This window comes from Streptopelia decaocto (assembly GCF_964273445.1).
Source record: "Streptopelia decaocto genome assembly, chromosome: 4".
In the NCBI taxonomy this organism is placed as follows: domain Eukaryota; kingdom Metazoa; phylum Chordata; class Aves; order Columbiformes; family Columbidae; genus Streptopelia; species Streptopelia decaocto.
Genome location: NC_138658.1, coordinates 19,481,374 through 19,500,724, shown reverse-complemented (window position 1 = coordinate 19,500,724; position 19,351 = coordinate 19,481,374). Strand labels below are relative to the sequence as shown.

General features: G+C 39.6%; 2 protein-coding genes across 6 annotated transcripts in view; one reads left to right on the top strand and one right to left on the bottom strand.

The window, feature by feature from the left end:
• The window catches only part of CLGN (calmegin), a 29,668-nt gene extending 24,327 nt beyond the window's left edge, over positions 1-5,341 (top strand). The window contains exons 14-16 of one of the 2 annotated variants that reach the window (XM_082051480.1): positions 1,234-1,311; positions 2,481-2,590; positions 4,298-5,341. In XM_082051480.1, coding sequence (XP_081907606.1) covers positions 1,234-1,311; positions 2,481-2,590; positions 4,298-4,378 — 269 coding nt within the window. In that variant the 3' untranslated portion in view covers positions 4,379-5,341. The other variant, XM_082051479.1, reaches the window with a different exon arrangement.
• A 734-nt stretch (positions 5,342-6,075) lies between these two features.
• SCOC (short coiled-coil protein) lies at positions 6,076-19,008 on the bottom strand. Of its 4 annotated transcripts, none has more exons than XM_082051483.1 (4): positions 18,879-19,008; positions 9,246-9,317; positions 9,059-9,142; positions 6,076-8,471 (listed from the first exon to the last, which is right to left on the bottom strand). In XM_082051483.1, exons 1-4 carry the CDS (start codon positions 18,976-18,978, stop codon positions 8,329-8,331), a joined length of 399 nt encoding a protein of 132 aa, XP_081907609.1. In that variant the 5' UTR covers positions 18,979-19,008; the 3' UTR covers positions 6,076-8,328. The 4 variants fall into 4 exon arrangements, with proteins under 4 accessions (XP_081907609.1, XP_081907611.1, XP_081907610.1 ...); XM_082051485.1 differs by lacking the exon at positions 18,879-19,008 and adding an exon at positions 9,988-10,115; XM_082051484.1 differs by lacking the exon at positions 9,059-9,142.
• Positions 19,009-19,351: the final 343 nt, after the last annotated feature.

The following is a 19,351-nucleotide window of genomic DNA, read 5'->3' as shown; positions in this document are numbered from 1 at the left end:
GAATCAATGATTCCATAGGTTGAGCTCTACTTTGACATCCAAGGATAAAACCATCTTGAGTTTACTGTACCAAGATTACTGGTACTTTTCAACTATGGCTTTGTGTTAGTGTTTCTCTGAGTCTATAGTAATGAATAGAAAGAAAAATCATGTAACTTATAGTGCATTATCTTGACTTTCATGAGAAAGTTCTTAGCCTCAAATCTCTGCAAGATTCTGCTTCTTATTTCACTCTTCCTTGGTAGGAACAAAGAAAGTGGCAAGTGACTGTTATGGAAAGTTAGAAACCTAGCAGACATTCATGTGTCTGGGTTGGTTTGTTTGTTTTCTCCTTAGTACTGCTATCACTTTATATTACTGACTGAAACTCTGTTTTTTGTCTGTCTCTGCACTTATGTTCCATGAATGTTGATGGCTTCTGCTTGTATGACTTAGAGTTTACTCAGCATCAGATGTTCCCATACTAGTGCTTACAGAATTTAGTACACTGGCACAACGTTTGCTGCACCAAACTTAGTCCATCTGCCTTACCATTCAAGAGCCTTACCTAGACATTTAATTATTTTAGTTATGCTACGTAACATTTTTTACATTAGCATAAATTGTAGGTACAGCATTTCAGCATTGTATCCTCCTGCCTTTTCTTTTTTGTCTTCCTCTACTCAACCTGCTCTTTGCTCCTGAATTACAGAATCTGTTTTGTCTTGATGTAGATCATAGATTGGTACTGTTGCAAGGCTGAAAAACACGAATTCCAGTATTCTGTTAAGTCAATCAGTTAATTACAACATGTCACTTAATAAACTATATGTTAAAGTGTGTGTTTGAAAGTTAAAAATAAGGTCTAGGCAATCGCAGAGGAAAACTGTTTAGCTCCCTCAACTTATAAACAATTCCACTTTGAACAGCTGTTCATGGTGCTTCAAAAACAGATTCCATTTTAGGCCTTTACTTTTAGTAACTAAACTGAATGCAGAGTAAAACTGACATAGCCAGCATTTGTATTCCAAGGTTTTTAAGTAAATTCTAGGCTTCAGAGGAAATAGTTAGACTTGCTGTCATATGACTTCTTAGTTTCTCTTTAAGAATTGTTTAGTTTCTCTGAACTTCCTGCTGCCTTTTACATTTGCAGGTTGAAATCTTCCCATTTTTTTCTGTCACTTTTTTGCCTCTTCATATCTGAAAGCATTAGAGAATTTGTCTTCTGCCTTCTGCTGATTCTTTTTACTACAGAGAGAAGAGAAATGGAAGAGACAAAAAGAAAGCTTATACAGGCTACAAAGAAGATGGGAAGAGAGACTCCTCCTTCAGGTACTGGGAAGGGGAAGTAATTTGGGCCAGGACTTGAAAGTAGTCTCTCCTTTCAGATGTTTTTTTTCCTTTGTCCATGTTGATGGTGGAACTTCAAGCTGGTGGATGCCAGCTTTCATCAGATACAGATCAAAGTTTCCTCTCACGTTTCTTAGTGTAGTACTTGTAGTCATAAATATTTTCTACTAGTCGCTTTGGATCTTAGTAGTTTTTACAATTCCTTTATATTCATTATCTGCCGCTTTGTTTTCTGGAGTTGAATATAACAGGGTTTGAGCTGTGGAATACTGAATGGCTTGAGATCCACATTGACAACATTTAAAAAAAAAAAAAAAAAGGAAGAAAAAGCATGGCACAATTGCAAATTTCAGATAGGTGCTGAGCCTCCTTCATAAAGTATACAGAATGTAGAGAGACGGTTATCCTAGAAGGGTACCTACCTGTGAATTTGCAATATTTGCTGCATGCTCTCTTTGTGCAGTGCCACAGCCTCAGTAAGAAAGTAGAAAATGTTCCTTAGGCTATAGTTTGTCCAGGGAATTTTTTTCTCTTCATTTTTTTTTTTTCTTTCCCATCACCTTGAGTTCAAAGGTCTGCCTGACACCAGGTCTTATAGAAAGCTTATTGGATTTTGTGAATAGTTTTTTTCTAGTAGCATGAGCTGAACGTACTTCGAGCTGAGGGAAATAACAGTGCTTTTCTAACTAGTTTCTGCATTGAAATAATGTGTAAAAAGGGGGTGAGCACAGGGCTGCTTATCCCTCAACCAAAACAGTATGCCACAAGAATTCCCTGCTGAAAAGGAGAGTTCCCTCAGGATGTGGGTGTCCCCTATGGTAGATGACTGATAACTGCAATATTGTACTTTGCTACTCAAGTCAGAACTTAGTCAGATCTGGTCACTTAAAAGTCTGAAGGGAGTATGTGCTATTGTGAAAAGAAGCTAGGCTGAAGCTGTTAAAATTGGGTATTAAATCCAACAGTGATCAATTTATACTGATTCATGTGAATTCTATGCTCTATGTCACTGAGATTTTTTTTTATGGGTTATTGTAAAAAAGCAGTTCATTCTAAAACTGAAATTGGCTTATTTTCCTTACTAGCATGTCTGGATATAGTGCATTTTTAATATAGTTCTGTTTACAAAATAAAATTAATTTCTGCTGCAGAAGATGAGGTTGAAGGTGGTGAAGATATTGATGATGAAGAAGAAAATGATGCTGAAGATAGAAGTCAAGAAGATGGTGATAAGCCAAATAAATCTGGCTCAGAAGATGAGGTAAATTAGCTTTTTTTTCTGTTCTGTTTTCTCCTCACCATTGTCCAACATCACACTTCTAACTCAGCCCAGTTACCCACAACAAGAATTTTAATTATGTTGAGCCATAAAACAAATCATGAGATAGAGATGTGTTTGAGTTTGACATCTCAAACACTCTGTATAGGCTTGTGAAACATCTCCTCCTGTGTCATTGTGGATGGGAGGTGATATTTATTGTAAAATACTGGTATAATATAGAAGTGATCACACAGGTCTCTAAACATGAAACATTTTCACAGGAGTGTAGTTTTTAACAGGTTATGAAATGAATTGCAAGTCTTGAAAATTTGGATGCTGCAGTAGGTGTCAGGATCTTTTTATCATGCTACTTAATTGATAGAACATGTTCTTCTAACCAAATAGCCTTTTAGTGAGTACTGGAATAACTTAAGCTTTCAGTTATCCTTTTTTTTTTTAATTCCAAAACAAGGTTTCAAGCAAAATGACCATATTTTGAATTCTGCATCTGCAGTTTCATTTTTCTTGTGCAGATTAATCCAGTCACCAGATAATTGATATAATGTTTTACAGAAAATAACATTGTAGAATGGAATTTGTTTGTGCTTTTCTTACTCTAGCTACTTATTATCCTTACATTTTGAAACTCTGGTATGCCTGAAACCCTTTAGATCGACCCACAGTATTTCTATGGGTCATCTTGTGCTTATCATGCCCTAAATGTGTCCCTTCCCAGATAAGGGGAGTTCAATGTAATGTTAACTTCCTTTTATCTAAAACTCCTCTACAGAACTGGACCTTGCGTGAGGCTGCATTGTTTAAGCACTCAAATTCTTCATTAATTGCCTCTTATTCAGCACTTTCTCTTGTTCCTGTAAGGTTTGTTGGTTTTGTTTTTTTTAACTTGTACATTTATATAGGAAACAGTATCTGATGAACCCCATTACGGTGCATGTAACTCTCTGTGAAAGTAATAACACTATCTGGATGTGTGTGTGCCGTTGCACAGTACCGCCAGGAGGTTATGGCTTGCTCTACTCTGGGTGTTTTGTACGAGTTTCTGTCATGAGTCAACTAGTGACCTACTTGGGAGATGTCATGCACACCATGTCCTCACTGGAGTTGTACCACATTCTGTAAGCTGTTCCTTCTGAATGAGGTGCTTGCCACTGGGTGATGCAGGGAAGTGAGGAAGCAGTGCATTGCCTGCGAATGAAGTTGGAAAGGCTTTCCACGGGCTTCTGTAAGCTAATTGCTTTTAAACTGAGAAGAACAGACATCTGATTTAAGAACAGTTTGTTCTATTTGTAGCTCTCCAAAGGTGGCATGTTATGTTTTAAATGCTTCTCGCTTAAGAAGTGCAAATTAAAATTAGCAAAAGATGCACTTTAAGGAAGTTGCTAAATTAACTAAAAAGTCACCCCCTTTAAACTCATGAGTAAATGGGTAAAATCAAATTTATGACATCAGTTTAAATGTACTATTATCTTCCTTCTGAATATAAAAAGGAGAAGCCTTCTACCCACCTTACTTACTGTTGGATTAGTATTATGGAAAAAAGCATCCTATCATTTAAGCGTTGCACTTAGTGATAATATGATTGGGGAGAGTTGGGAGGAAGAATGAAGTAACATGCCAGTTTCCATAATTACATTACAATGGGTTTAAAATTTTAATCCCCCTTCCCCCCCCTTTTTTTTTCCCCAGATGAAAGAAGCTGATGAAAGCACAGGTTCTGGAGATGATCCACTGAAATCAGTGCGCAAAAGAAGAGTACGAAAGGACTGAGTTACTTCCAGCTAGTATTTGTACATCTAGATAATAGTAACTTTGGGTATGCCACTTCAGTGGGCCTGACAGCATCCAAGTTCCTGAGATCTGAAAGAAAAAAGTGGGACTCATTACTACTTAACCTCCTATTTTAATTGTCTAACCTCTTTTAATCTTCCCAGACTTCCTTGAGTCCCTTTTTTAAGGAGAAATATTATCTGTGAGGAGTTAGCTGATGTTTTGAATTCAGAATGGAAGTGAAACTGCAAGTCGGTCAACTGATTTTTAAAGTGAAGATTCTTAAGAGTTGAAGATTACTAGAAATCAGTTGGAGATAAGCTTACTCTAAATATTTTTTAAAACATAGTATTTTTACAGCTCTAGCACAAAATTAGCTATTTATACTTTTCAGCTAAAAGAGGATGACAGTAGAGATGTAGCATCTATAGCAGTTCACATTGCTATGAGAAAAGGTGGTTTTTTTCTGTGCAGAGCAATAATTGGTTTTGTATTATGATTTAGTGCTAGCAGCAATTTTTATTGTCAATTATTTGTTTTAGTTGATCTTGTTACATGGGTGGTCACCTGTTCACTTCAGATATTGGTTACAGTAATTTATTTTTAAGAGATATTTTAAAATAGAATATTTGTAGAACAAGTGGTAATTGATGTGACTTGTTTTACTTTGGAATGCAGATATCAAATCTGCAGAAGTGATACACAGATTATTTTTTTTTTTTTTCAAAGTTTTATAGTTCTCATGTTCCAACCCGGAGTGGTATAACCTCTATTTATAGAATACTTGCTAAGTGTACATTGCTTCCTATAAAAATATTTAATAACTCTTGCTTAACATGAATTTTATTAATATAGATAAGAATTTTTGATGGTTTAAGTTTTTTTTACAGATGTAACTGGGCTTTCTCATAATGTAGTTTAAATAAACTGCATATTGTAAAAAACAAACACCTTTGTTATGTTAAAGTTCAGCTGTATATTAAAAACCAAACAAACCACAATAAACCTGCTTTAAAGGGTTTTGAAATTAACAAACTAATGCTAATCCAGTTCCAGGATGCTCTGTTGTTTAAAAACTTTCAGTCACCTTTGGAACTGCATGCATCAGACCTCTGCAGCCTGCTCTCCCACTGCTTACACTGTAGCTTGATAAAGTCGTCTTACTGAGGACACCAAATCCTATGCTGAGAAATTTCTGTATTCATGGAATGGTACGTAGGACTGAGGGCTTTTCAGTTAATTACAAGTGAAGCTACTCCTCAGTTAGCTTCCAGCTTCATGAAGGTATGACGAAGTAATAATTCTAGTTTCTGACTGATGTAGAGCTCATTACCTGGGTAGGAAATGTTAGCATCTTCTAATTTGGCTTAAATGTCTACCATGTGGAGATGTACAAGTTTTAGCTTTGCCAACTCTGGATGCAGCCTGCCAATTCTTTTCCTTTAGCTACAAGAGAAATATACAGAAATGTAAGACTCATGGGTGAAAATACAGAGTGGCGGACTGGAAGCTTACTGAAAACAGGTTAATTAACTCATGTTTCATCTCAATACTTGCTAATTACATCTGGTCTTTCAGACACTTCAGTTATGTAGGAACAATTAAAATGACAGCAAACCCTACTACTTTGCCACCTTTTGACAACAGACAGTTATGCGAAGTTTTCAGGTTTACAAATGTTAAACCAGACTAATAGAGACAAATAAAAAGTTTTTATTTAGTGTAAAGTCAGAAATACAACATCTTGTTAACGTTCATAAGTTAAATGAAGGCCGCAGTAGTGGGATGTAAAACGGTATATACATGAAATGACTACACACCAATGGATAAAATATCACTATCCAGTCTTACAATACAAACCCCATGACTTTAAGATTACTTGATCTCAGGAAATTGCTGAAGTCTAACAAGCGCATGCTCTGTTACCACTTGATCTCCTACAGTGCAGATGGAGATGTGCAGTGACACGGCCCTAAAGCTAGGATGGCTGTCATGTAATGCAAGCTTTAGAAGTAAGTGCTTGGTGTAGTGGTTCTTTATTTTTTTTTTTTTTTTTTTTAGTGCTCAAACCCTGGACTAATCATGTGATTTACTCTACCTGCTAGCAATTCTTGGATGTATTTAGAGTTCCAGATAGCAGTGAAGTGAGAGAGTAGTCCATAAAAGATTAAAAATAATTCTGGATGTTTACAAGACCCCATGACACACATGATATCAGCCATTTTTGACTTGGTGGGTGAAACTTTATCATGATCAGGTTTTTTGACTCAGAGTTTTAAACAGCCCTCAAGACCTAACTATTAGTGCTTTGTTTGCAATCATTTGACTGCTGACATTCCAGGGAGTGCTGTGCAGTTATTCTATAATGGGGAGAAATGGGAGACCTCTCCTTTGGGAGGGGGGAACCTCACAATGTCATCTTGCAGTTGAGACACAGCAGTGCTTAGCTGCCAAGGAACTTGGGATTTGAGAGGGATTTATTCTACTATAACATCCACTCATCCATTTCCTGCAGCTGTATTTTACAGAATCATCACAGCAAGGTTTAAGGAGACCCTTGAACTAATGATTTCTTTTTGTTAAAAGGTAAAGTACAATGGTTTCATTATGGAAGGAAAAGACCTCAGTTCTAGGTAAGATCCATAAATAAGTCTGCAATGCTGCTATATGGCAAGATGAAACAGATCCAGCTGAGTACTGCTAAAACTTCCATCATTGTCCGTATCTTAACTTCTGCTCTTCCTTAATACTGACCATGCTGGACATGCTGCCTCTGTGGGGGAGGTACTCAAACCCATAATCTGGGCTGAGTTCCTTTACAAAACCTGCTAACAAACAGCCAAGCCAGTAAAAAACCTTGACACAAGGCACTGCTCAGAGCAGCACAGACTTGAGAGGCAAAAGCCACCCTTGTTCCAGTGGAGTCTTCTGCATTGGATGTTGTTGTGCAATGCTGCAAGAGGCAATTCACAGGCTCAGGCTCTGGGCAGGAAAAGAGTTTCTCTAAGGCCTGAAGCAAAGACAAGTTTGGCACTTCATTCTCAGTTCCTCGCTTCAGATTGTCCACCATGAGCATGAGGAACATCGCTGACCTGTTTCTGTAAAGCTTGTTACTTGTGTTTTTACTTAAATCTTCATCACACAACTGAAAAACTTCAAGCAGATCATATACATATATATATATATATATATATATATAATGCTGTGCCTGATTATTCTTTGAGAAAACAGGAAAGTGAAAATGGTCTGAAGTGTTCATCTTACAAACTATAAACACTCAGATACTGCATCAATTTGGTATTTCCCTGATGTAAGTTGCTTATCCTTGTTTCTCTTCTGTCACTCTCTCCCTTCCCAAAAAATCTTAGGTATTTTTCAGTACACAAGCCCTGCAAATAATGCCATACTTTTATTACTTCATAGAAATTCTTAACTGGTTTATATGTTTTTGTTCAAAGTTGCTTTGCAGAGCTATGGACAGTACTATATAGTAATAAGAATATATTTGAAGTGAAAAATGTGATTCCAACGCAAACTATTCTATGATTCTATGCAGTAAGATTTTGCACATTTTTATCAAAGTTTCAACACAATATTGCAACTGTATTATTTTGCTAGTCAAGAACACTACACTAAGACCTCAGAGTGCCAAGTCATTTACTTAAACTGACAAACTGAATTCAATTTTAACAAGATATCATTTTTAAAATAAATATGAAAGTTTAGTAAGTCTCTACACTTCATTTGCACATGGCTTAATCTTAAAAATACACAAACTTATGTCTCCTGTTCATGATAATGTTCTTAATTCTGTTTATCAACAAAGCTTATAATCTTCAGGTATCCAGTAAAGCCACAAACTAAAATATTTTAGCTCATGTAGCCTATGCTAATTAAAACAACAAAAAAAAGACAGCAGCAATACAATGACATCATCTGTGAGTCAACCCTTACTTCCTTTTGCTTTTTGTGTCAGTTGTTTGGAAAACACTAGAGGCTGACATCAGATTTTCTATATACTGTCCAAGAACTTGGTTTTCTGATTTCAGTTTCAAGTTTTCTTCCTTAACAGCATCTACTCGTGCTGAGAGATCTGCGAAGGTGACATTATAAGAAAAATATTAGACACTGTTGCATACAAGAATGAATATATTCTATGTGCCTACATCAAACTATTTGCATTTTTAATGCAGGAAACGTTGCCATAGGGTATTCTCTCATCGGACACTGTGCTGCTCACAAGTTTTCTCTAAAGCCCATTTTTCCTGTATTATTTCATAGTACAATATTTTTACAAACTTGTTACTAACAGTAAGTTTGTGTAAGTTATACCTTTCCTTGAATTTCTGAATTAAGCTATTGCAAACTAAACTATTTGGAAACAAAAGTTCATTGATGAGCAGACTCAAAGATGTATGTCAACTACTGAGCCTGAGGAAGTTAACCATATTGCCCCTGCAGCTTGATGTGTATTATGGGAGTCAAGCAAGCATTACATTGCATAAAGAAGGAAAAAAAAAAAGTTCCAAAATGGTTTTGTTGTTTTTTTTTTTTTATGTACCTTCAACTGCAAAAGTGACAGGCTTCTGGACACTTTGACTAAGGTAGAGCAAAACAGTAAGGTTTGCTTTTGCTGGTTATTGTGTACTTGTAAAAATTGTGATGTCTCAAACTGCTAACCTTCAAGTGTGTGCTGCAGTTCCAAAACTTGATTAATAAGCCGTGTTTTCTCTTCTAATTCCACCTGATTCTCAGCCTCAACAGCTGCAATAAATCATATTAGCTTTAATGCAACATCTGTAACAGTTGGAAATTGTACTAACTAGCAAAAATAACAAAGAAGAAGAATAACTTTAAGAAGTTATACCATCCATGTCAGCGTTCATCATTGCAGAACGGGCCCTTTCCTCTTTTGAAGAGAGTCTTCCTGTAAGATGCTCTGCTCAAAACAATAAAAACAAAACAGAAAAACACAAACAAAAAAATTGGGGCAACCATTAGTGTAACTGCCTTTATAAGTGGAATTTAGTTGCATTTTGCTAATTGGTGTTAAAAAGCCAGCATTTAAGCTTACGGCAGATGAATACGTTTTAACATGCTTTGATTATTTTTGTTGGAGCCTTATGTGGTATGCAAATAAGAGTAACTATGTTTCAGCTTACAAAACCAAACTGATCTAGATTACTCTCTAACACATTAAATAACCCCGTGTTTCAATGATGTAATTGCTTTATTCCCAGCACCGATCTTTCTGGAACTGGCTATTATAGAAATACAGAAGCAGGAGCCCCCTCCTTGCCCCCTCGTTTTGCTGTGACCACGGGCAACCGTGTCACGGACAGCAGGCCCGCAGGGTTCCTTGCACCTCACAGTGCATCCCGCTCCACATCCCTGCCCTTCTCCCTAGGACATCACGGCAACGCTGGGTCACCGGACCCGCTGCCGGGGGGTGACGGCAGCACCGCAAAGGGCTTCCCCGCAACACCCTCGAGCAGCTCTTCGGCCCTGCCCGTGCGGCCCCTTCCTGCCCGGCGGCCGGGCCTGCTCCGCGGCCTCGAGCATCCTCCCGGCAGCGGCCGAAGCCCGGCTGCCCCGCCCCGCGTCCTCACCTGCGCCGCTGGCTCCCTGCGGGCTGCGCTCCGCGCCCCGGCCCAGCCGCCGCTGTGCGCCCCCCGCCGCGCCTGCGCCGCTGCGGGCCCTGCGCGCGCATGGGGCAGCGCCCGCAACAGCCAATGGGCGGGGCGAGGCGTGCCGGCGGGGTGGGGCCAGGCCCCGGCACCTCCCTGGGGGCGGGCGGGGCCGCACTGCCCCCAGCAGCGCCGCGTGCGGAGGGCGGGTCCCGGCTGCCCGAGCAGGGGGCGCCGCTCGGGCTGCTCCGGCTGCAGCCGGCTGGGGGCTGCAATGCTCCCTGCCGCGGTACCGGGCGGGGCGGCGCTCCCACGCCTGGGAGGGAGGCTGCTGGTCAGCGGCTGATGTGACAGCTCACACGTGTTGAAAGCGCCGATGAAGCAGCGTCCCCCCCCCACAGGAACAACGCGCTGCTTGCAGTACGCCGCGCGGCCACCGCGTCCGCGCCAGCGCCGGGCAGCGATCCAGGGGCAGCCGCGCGTTTCGGGCTGGCACCCAGATCGCACAGCACCGGTCCCGGCGCCTGGGCGCACGGGCACGGGCGCGGTGATGGCTGCTGCCAGAGGGGTGAGAGCGGGTGGGGGAACTGCCCGTAGCCCCAGGGGATGCGCCGCGGCACTGCCGGCGCGCGAGCCGCGGCCGTTGGCATCCTCGAGCCCCGCCGCCAACGGCCGCGCCTCGCGCTCCGCCCCACCGCAAGCGCTGCCGGCGAGGCGGAGGCACAAGCGGCGCGGAGCAAGCAGCGCGCCGGTGTCCCGGGCAGCTGCGCACACCCTGCCCGCCTCACGGCATTTTCCAACCGTCTGCGGTCCTTTCCCCTTAAAGCCCTTGAGCTGCAGGCAAAATCATGGAAGTAAGTGTGCGGTTAAATAAGCATCCACGTTTTTTCAGATACATTTGGTTTGTACTCATATGCTGGTGACAGCTGTTGAGAGCGCTGGTCCTCAACCAGCAGTTGATCGGTCTGTATTCAATTCAGAAGAAATTAAGGCACATGTTCTCCAGTATGTAACTCTTGCAGGTTTACGTAGGTTGGCAAAGCCTGAGGAACACTAGAGAAAAGTCATGAGTGGGTGGTCACTGCTAACTTTCAGGTGTTCATGTGTGGGTTTCCTTGGGAGAGGAGACAGGGTTTACCTGCTCTGCTTCAGCGCTGTATAAACCTGGCCAAACTGCTTCCAGTCTAGCAGATAAGCCTTTTGAGAAACCTGTGATTTAGCTCCTTGCTTCTGAGCCTCACATTAGACATCACATCATGTGGAAACCTAAGTTACTTTGTATAGTTGCTCTCATCTAGCCAGTCACAACAGCTCCAAACTCACCCTGCTGTTTGTGTGTTTGTTCTCTGGGTCCCTAGAGGAAATAACACTTGCAGAACTTGTTGCTCCTTGTGGAACAACACGTTCCCCTAGGACAACCTGTGAGCCATGCTAAAGGCAGCGCCATGCAGAACCTGGGCTATTTTTAGTGGCGTCACTGAAGTGACTGCACTGCACAGTTTGTAGTATCTGTATAGGTGTTATGCAGCTTGAGTTATATGTTGTGAAACAGATCCATAGTGTCTCTGTATGTTGCAGGAATATATGCGGTTATAAATAGATAACTTGATGCTGTGTACTCAGGAAAATAAAGGCATTTGGGAAGTGTGCCCTCTGCTGTATTTTTAATACACTTCAAAAAGTATGTCTTTCTAATATCCTACATCTGGCTGCCTCTGCAGTATTATTAATATCATGTTAATTAAATAACTTTTTAACCTCACAATTAGAGAAATTCACATTAGACTGAATGCTGTTCAAGTTATTACAACAGATTTTAATTAGAGTCCTGCAGTCTGTTTGTACTGGAAAATAAGTCTGTTGTTCTCAGCTCCATTAGCTGGTTTGTTTAACAGTATCTCACCTTCTCTACTAAAGGCATTTTTAACCCAGTAATCGTCCTCAATCCCTGTGAGCAGTCCTCTCAGATGTTGGCTGGGCTTTAGGAGCTTTTTTAGTAACTCTCCTTGATTGCTGTTTTTAAAATGATAGGTGCTCCTCAGCTTGTTGTGATCTTGCTTTCTGCACTCGCTATGCAACAAGCCTGGTAATCAACAGGTTCTCATAATTTTTTCTAGCAAGAGAGTCTCCAGCACTTTGATTAATGGGGAAAAAACTATGGCCGGAGTCTGCAGGTGGATACAGATGGATGGAGAGCTTCCTTACCTGCTGAAGAATTTGCTGTGTTTTATACTATAAGAGAGGAAGAAAAATGGTTGCAGGCTTATCTTGGAGAAATGTATTTGCTGCAGAAATTCCACTTTGCTCACGTTATGTTTGCAGTTTATTGTCTAAACCATCCCAAAATGAGCAAATTGGGAAAATCCTTGACATTAAATTATGGGACAGAATGGAAACTAGATATATTTGCTCTCATGCTGTTGTAGCCAAGACAGAGTAGCAATTCCAAAAGCTTCTGGTTTACCTACCATTTCCATTTTGGTACATGTACTGTTGAGGTTTCATTCTACTTTGCATAGTTGTGGTTTCTGACTGTAGTATTTTCTTTTGATTCATAACTCTTTGATGTTTGAGTATGAGCACTAGACTGAAACTCCATTTCAGAATTTAACCTGTGTGGGAGGTCTTTTTATTTTTCCTTTAGACAAAATTGTCTTTATGTGAGCCTCCACCATTAGCATTGCAGAGGGGCTGTGAGCAGAGAACAGGTGGTGTCTTTAGTCTATGTAGTGCTGTGCGTTACTTGTGTAGTGATCAACAGTTGCACAGATGCTTCCTTAGGTTTGCACTACAGTATAGCAGACAGACTGGATCTCACACAATGCATCTTCCTACTCTAAGTACTTAATATGAATGCCTTTACCCTAGTATCCGAGATTGTGCATCTGGCCCATGCTCCTGGGCCCCAACACGTAGATACTGCTTCTGTGTGACCTGGCGGTGTCTCAGCTCCTCGTTATGGCAAGATCTTTTCTTTCGCTGTCCTTCACCTCTTGATTTCCAAGGGCAGGATACCTAAGTGCTGAGCCAGCAGGGAGCAACCTTGCTGTGCACATCCTTGGTCTGCACAGCCCAGGGACCAAGAGTGTTGGATTGATGCTGCTGGGTGCAAATTCCACAAGAGAACACCTAGCGCATCTTGCTTTCCCTTAAAAAATCTTTGTCTTCCAACCTTCCCTCTGTTTTTCAGTGCAAAGAAGTCAAGCCCAGGATTCTACATTTCAGGTGGATTACCTGATTTAAGCACACAAAAATAAAAAACAAACCAAACCCACCACAGAAAAAAAAATCCCACAACCCAAAGCCTTTTTGTATGAGAAATCAACTAAAACAACAAAAGCTTAGCATATCACATGAATAGCCTATTTGATTTTCAGATTCCTCACCTATCTTGCATTGGGTAATGTATCACCAATTAAATTTGCTGAGCACTTTGAATTTGAAACTTCAGGGATTTACAGCATGTCCCAAACAATAAGATTCCTTTTATAATGCAGCATGTATCCCAGGGAAGGCATATGTGTCCATGTGTATAGAGCAACCAAATAGTACCTTGCATTTTAGCAGTGTGTTTGCTGCCCCTTTGACTGGAGGAGGCCAGTTCAAGCACTTGTGTAATAGTTCTTGCTTTTATACTTTTATACTTCTTGCCTGTAGTATTTTCTTGACTCCTGTGTTATTACGTCTTTGTTATTTGTGTTGTTAGCATGGCAAGTCTTGTTTGGGGACTGTTCTAGAAGAACCCGAAACAATCCTTGTATAGATTGGTTTCTGTTTGACAGGGATCTGGCAGCCTTTCCTTCTCTGTGGTTTCCCCACTCACTGGGAGGGGCAAAATTAACAGGTTAATACTAATTCCATGCAAGTGTGAGCAAATCAGTCAGCTTCGTTATGTGGTTGTTTACTTTGAGTCTTTAGAATATGCAGCCCAGGCACAGCCAGGGTTCACAGAGCCTTTTTGAGTTTTGTTTACGAACTTACTGCTCCCTACTTTAGAGAAAATATACCTTATCAAGCAAATTAATTAGTATTTACAAATGCTAGAAACAAATTGTTTTCTCCTGTGGAGCAGCATAACGACATACTAATATCCACTCTGCAGTTTAAAAGAGTGAGAGGATTCTCTTTATCAGTAGAAAGACTTGAATAATGCCATAAGTAATGGTCCACTGTTTGGTTTATTGAACTGGTTTTACACTACACACTAGATCACTCACTTCAGGTAAGTGGATTTTCTGACCAAAGAGTTATAAAGAGAGCTTGTAATTTTTAGGAATATGTCAGAGCTCTTAAAGTCAAAACTGACTTGAATGTAACTATGAACAGGTGCTAATCCCTTTCTTTCTTACTAATTCATTATATATTCTCTTCGGTTATTCATTTGGTTAAAGTAGGTGAGGCATTCATAATATATCATCTATATTAAATTTATAGGAACAAGTTTCACTTTACAAATGCAATTATCTATACTTGTATATCATGTTCCAATTAAGCTTTCCTAAAACTAGCTGATGTTGCTGGCAAAAGGAATTAATTTATTCAATTTAACTGAAAGACCATTTTTTGCTTAAAATAGCAACAATCTCCCTACGTTATAAGGCATCATTAATAGTTAAAGTGGATGCATATATATGTGCAGTTACAAAACTATAGGTGAGAATTTAATTGCTCTGGACTTGGATTCTAAGTCATTGCTGCTAATGACAAATGCTGTCAGATGTTTTATTTCTAAAACTCTGCTGTACATCCTGTTTTTTCCATGGTACACAGTGCAAACCAACAAGCCTTTCACTTCCTTTTTGGCAACGTTACAGGCACTAGAGGCGCCTGCGTAAGCTGACTGATGACAGAGGCTTCACTGTTCACCACTAGAATAGATATGTATTCTCCTTTTCATTAACAGAAGAAGGTATTGTACATAGTTCTGAGATTAGTTTGCTGTTTGAACTGTACTATTTTCTCCTTTGCCTAATTATTTCTACAAAGAAAAAGACAAAAAGCAATACAAATGGCTTCATTCTTTTTCCTTGCAATACTAACTTGCAAGACCTTTTACATCAAATCTTCATCATTTTGTTTCTTTGTGGAAATGACAGACTCTCAGAAGTTTTTATTTTTTTCAAGTAATGTTGCTTTACATCAGAATTCTTTGCAACTGTTGTTACTTTTTCTGAGTAACCTCAAAAAGCTTTTGTAGCGTTGTACACATCTGTGTGCAAATTTACAATTACAGCTTGAAGACAGACTTCTGTGAAATGCAGAATTCAGGTAGTTCTTAGTTTGTGCTTTTTCTGACCAAACCTTATTATACTAAATGAACAGCTATTTTCGCTTACATTGGTCTAACTATTGTCTGTGTCCTTACTGTGTGTGTTTTGGTCCTGAGTGAGAATGGGACCTCATCAGATGCTGTAACCTGTGAGCATACAGTTGGGAAACAAAATCCAGTCTCTTTAGAAAGTCTACAAAAAGAAAGCCTTAGAAAGTCATACTTCCTCTTTAACCCTGAAGAGGCTGTCCTTCTAACATAACTGCATCCTGTCTTCTGAAAGATTATGCATGGTTGTAAAGGTTCTCATGTCTACTCTGACTCCACAAAAATGCGTTTTCAAACAGACTGAGCAACTGAACTCTTTGCTGCTTTAGGCTGTGAATACCAGCGCGTGTGACACAACGTTGGCCTGTCAACAGTCTGATCTTCCTTGTAATCATCAGCTATAGGTTTGCCACCAAATTTTGTCGAAAGACTTTTTAACAAGGTTCTGTAAATCTTTACTGGTAACTTAATGAGATGAAAAACTGTTCTGCCTTTCTGTAAGCTAGGGCTAAACATTTAGGGATTTGTGTCTGCCTTTTAAAAGGGAAGTTTTATGTGAGGAATGTAGTCCTTAATGTTGGCTCTCTGGAAAGTGTATTTGAAAAAAGAGTAAGAGAATTTCTAGGTTCTTTACAATGAAGAAAGCGAGCCTTGATTTACTTATAGATAATTGGTCAAAACAGCAATACAGAGTTTTTTTGCAGCTGTTGGGCATCATCTCACTGTTTTGTTTTACTTTTGGTTTAATTTCTTCTGTGTTTTTGTTTGAGTAGGTAATTTTTTGAAGGAACTTTATCAAGTGCTATGAGTTTCTAAATGGAAAGGTATTCCTTTCATTAAAGGTGAAAATATTTTCACAAATGCTGTTAATTAATGCTTTTGATATTGCTATTAAAGTACTTATCAAGAAGTTTCTGTCTTGCTACCATTTTGTGTTCATCTTGATTTACATGGAGGTGATTTATTTTTAATACCTGTCTATGTAACAAATAGACAACTGCTGCTGTTCTGAAAGAGCAATAGCTATTAAATATTCATATATTGCAGTCAGTTAATCAGGCTCAGTAACCCCTGTTGCTTTGCCACAATGGCTTTTTACTGTACTAAAGAAACTTTGATATGCAGAATGTATTCTGGTTATGCTTAAGATTGTACATGTATAGCATGTTGTTCGGCTTATCTGTTTAGTATCTTTTCCAGTACATTTAAGAAATGGGGGGGAGGAAGCCTTATGCAATTACAAACATACGGAAGTTCATTACCGGCAGTGTAACTTTGTGATCATATTTGAAATTAAAAATGGAACACTTGCTTCTAAAACATCAGGTCATCCTCAGGCAAAGTCCACATATAGAATCACCTAGGTTATTACAAGCCCAGTATCCTTATTCCTTGCTTGAGCTTGCTGTTGTCCATCCTAATGAATCTTTTTCTCTCTTAGTGTGTAAAACGGATCTTTTATCCTTCCTGCTCTTCTGGAATTGATGTTCTTCTCCAGACTTACAGTTACAACTATAAGGTCCATTCTATATTTTAGGTTCTGTGCTCCAGAGTTACTCTAACTAGTCTTAGCTTCAACTGAGAGAGATAAGACTGTTTCTTACAAAGTATATGATAATCCCTTTTATAGGTTAGGAATTTTCATGTAACTTTCTCCCTAGTCTCCGGGTGTTGCCCTCTGGCAAAAGAAATGGATCAGCATTATCATTTTCACCACAAATCTTACTGGATTCTCCCTCTGTGCTTTCAAGCTAAAAGCTTGTCTGGAAATGTCACGTACTTTCAGTTACTCTGAGTTTCTCTCTCTGCTTTTGATTGACTGTCCCAACCTCTTTACTATTAGGGGAAAAGCTCTGATATTGGTACCAGATCTTGCATAAATAAGCCTTGTTTATGGTCCTTTTTGTGAGGCAAATGTAAGCTTTCTCTGACCTTGGGTGTGTTACTGCAGTCAGGAGTCTAGTAAACTTGAAGTGCTCAGTTTCTGTAGTGCAGTAGAATCTTATTTGCACTGTAGCTGAGCAGCTACTTTGATAACAGTGACATCTGCCAGGGCTTGGCACTGGTGAGTATCGAGCCCTGAATGCCTAGGCTGACTTTGGTATCCAGTGTCAGTTTTTGCTTAAATGAAAGATCTTTTTTTGTGCCTCTGTTTTCTCATGTGTATTGACATTTTCCAAGCTGCAAGGGTGCTGAAGTAACAGAGGAGGCTAGTGGGTGTTTGCTTTATAACGAAAGCAGCTTGACATCTTCCAAAAGATCAAGCAATATGGTGAAAATGCTAATCTGTGAGAAAGGGCAGATTCAGACCCATCCAGTATTACGGGGTCATTCATAACACAGCTACTTCTGGGTGCCTTGCAAAGACTAGACAGTCTTGGCTAGTATGCCGCCCCGTGTCTGTTCTAGCTGTGTTACCAGTTGTGCAGCAAGTCATGAAACAGTGTCATAGGATACTTTTTCCTTGCTGTGCTACACCTTGCTACAGAGAAAAGTCAGCTTCCCTGCCAGGAGAACCCTCTATTACTGCACAACTTGGACCAGGGTTTGCCAATTTATCTTATTTTGAATAGTTCGCGTTGACCACATCTTGATGTTATTATGTTATATCCTGTATCAACTAATTGCATTCAAGCATCCAGTTCAGCACCATCATGCTAATATGAAATTACTAGAAAATTGTGTTCCAAAAATAAGAACTGTGTGTTGGTTTGGTTTGTGTTTTGTGTGGGGTCTTTTGTTTTTGTTTTTTTTTTTTTAATATATATGTGTATAGAAGGAAGAGGTGGCACGTATAGTAACACTCTTGAAGTGGTAAAAATAGAAAAAGGAGGAAAATAGGACTTGCATTATTAAGCAAACCAGATTCCTGCCTAGTGTAAATTAGCACAGCTCTGTGGTGGCCATGCTGACACGATCAAGTTGATACTCTGACCACACCTTTCTAAATGATTCATTATCAATTCATATTAACTCACGTCATTTTCTAGTTTATAGAACTATCTACTTCCTATACCAAATATCTTTTAATTCTATAAACTAGAAGGGTATGGGGGGAAGTCTTTGCTTTTGTATTTTCTTTTAAAACAATTAAATCCTTAATAGTGGGGGTTTAAATGGATCAGCTCATTTCCATTACTAATTAATTTGCATTACTTCTTGTGAGTTCTCACTAAGGTATATAAAAGAGATTATTGTTCCATATTCAGGAGGAAAGGCCAGCACTGTCTGTATTTTCTTGGATAGTAGCCACTACTGAGTTAACATTTCTGTAACTTTTTGTTTCTAAACAGTCAAAGGCTATACGTGCTCAAATGATGAATGTACATTACCGTATGCTGTTACATGAAGACTGTGGTAGCCTCCACACCCCCAAAATCTCAGTCCTTAATCACAAGGCTTATTTAACCACATAACTAGGAAAGTTTACTTGAGGGCGTTTTCTAAAAATGCACTGCACTTGGTAATTAGGATCTACAGATTTGTGTGCTCATCCAGTATTATTATTCAGCCCACGGAATTTGTACTGTATCAGTAGATTATTGTAGTTTCTTACCTGAATCATCTGCCAAAGAAATGTTGGTGAAAGTTCCATCCTCCTCATCCACAGATAACTCCATTTTGCTTCTGTTTTTCAAAGTTTTTGAGACGTGCATTAAGCATGGTAGTTGTCAGCCATTTTTCAGTGTGCACGTGACTTCTCTTGTTAAATCTTTAATGAGTCCAACGCACAGATGTTATCTGATACTGTTGGCAACTACGCACGTCTTGCTCTGCATGATATCTCATCTGAACCTTGAGCTCTTTTCCGGAAATTGTTAAGCTAGAAGGTTACTGAGTTCTATCTGCTGCTTTTTTTCTTCAGTGATGCAACAGCGTGCTTCAAAGCCCTCATGTTAACAATAATAAAGCTAGAAAACATTTTGATCTTTTGTCTTTGTTATGTCTTTTATTGTTCTCAGACATGTTATGTACAGCTGAAGCATTTCAACAACTCAGTTTGGAAGGGCAGATCCTAAAAACACATGC

Bases quoted from the DNA above. Each gene is read 5' to 3' on its own strand.
- SCOC (XM_082051483.1), bottom strand. From the start codon at position 18,978: ATGCACGTCTCAAAAACTTTGAAAAACAGAAGCAAAATGGAGTTATCT. The intron at 9,318-18,878 runs GTAAGAAACTAC...TGTTTTGAGCAG, and splicing joins TTCTTTGGCAGATGATTCAG to AGCATCTTACAGGAAGACTC. The intron at 9,143-9,245 runs GTATAACTTCTT...GATTTATTGCAG, and splicing joins GATGAACGCTGACATGGATG to CTGTTGAGGCTGAGAATCAG.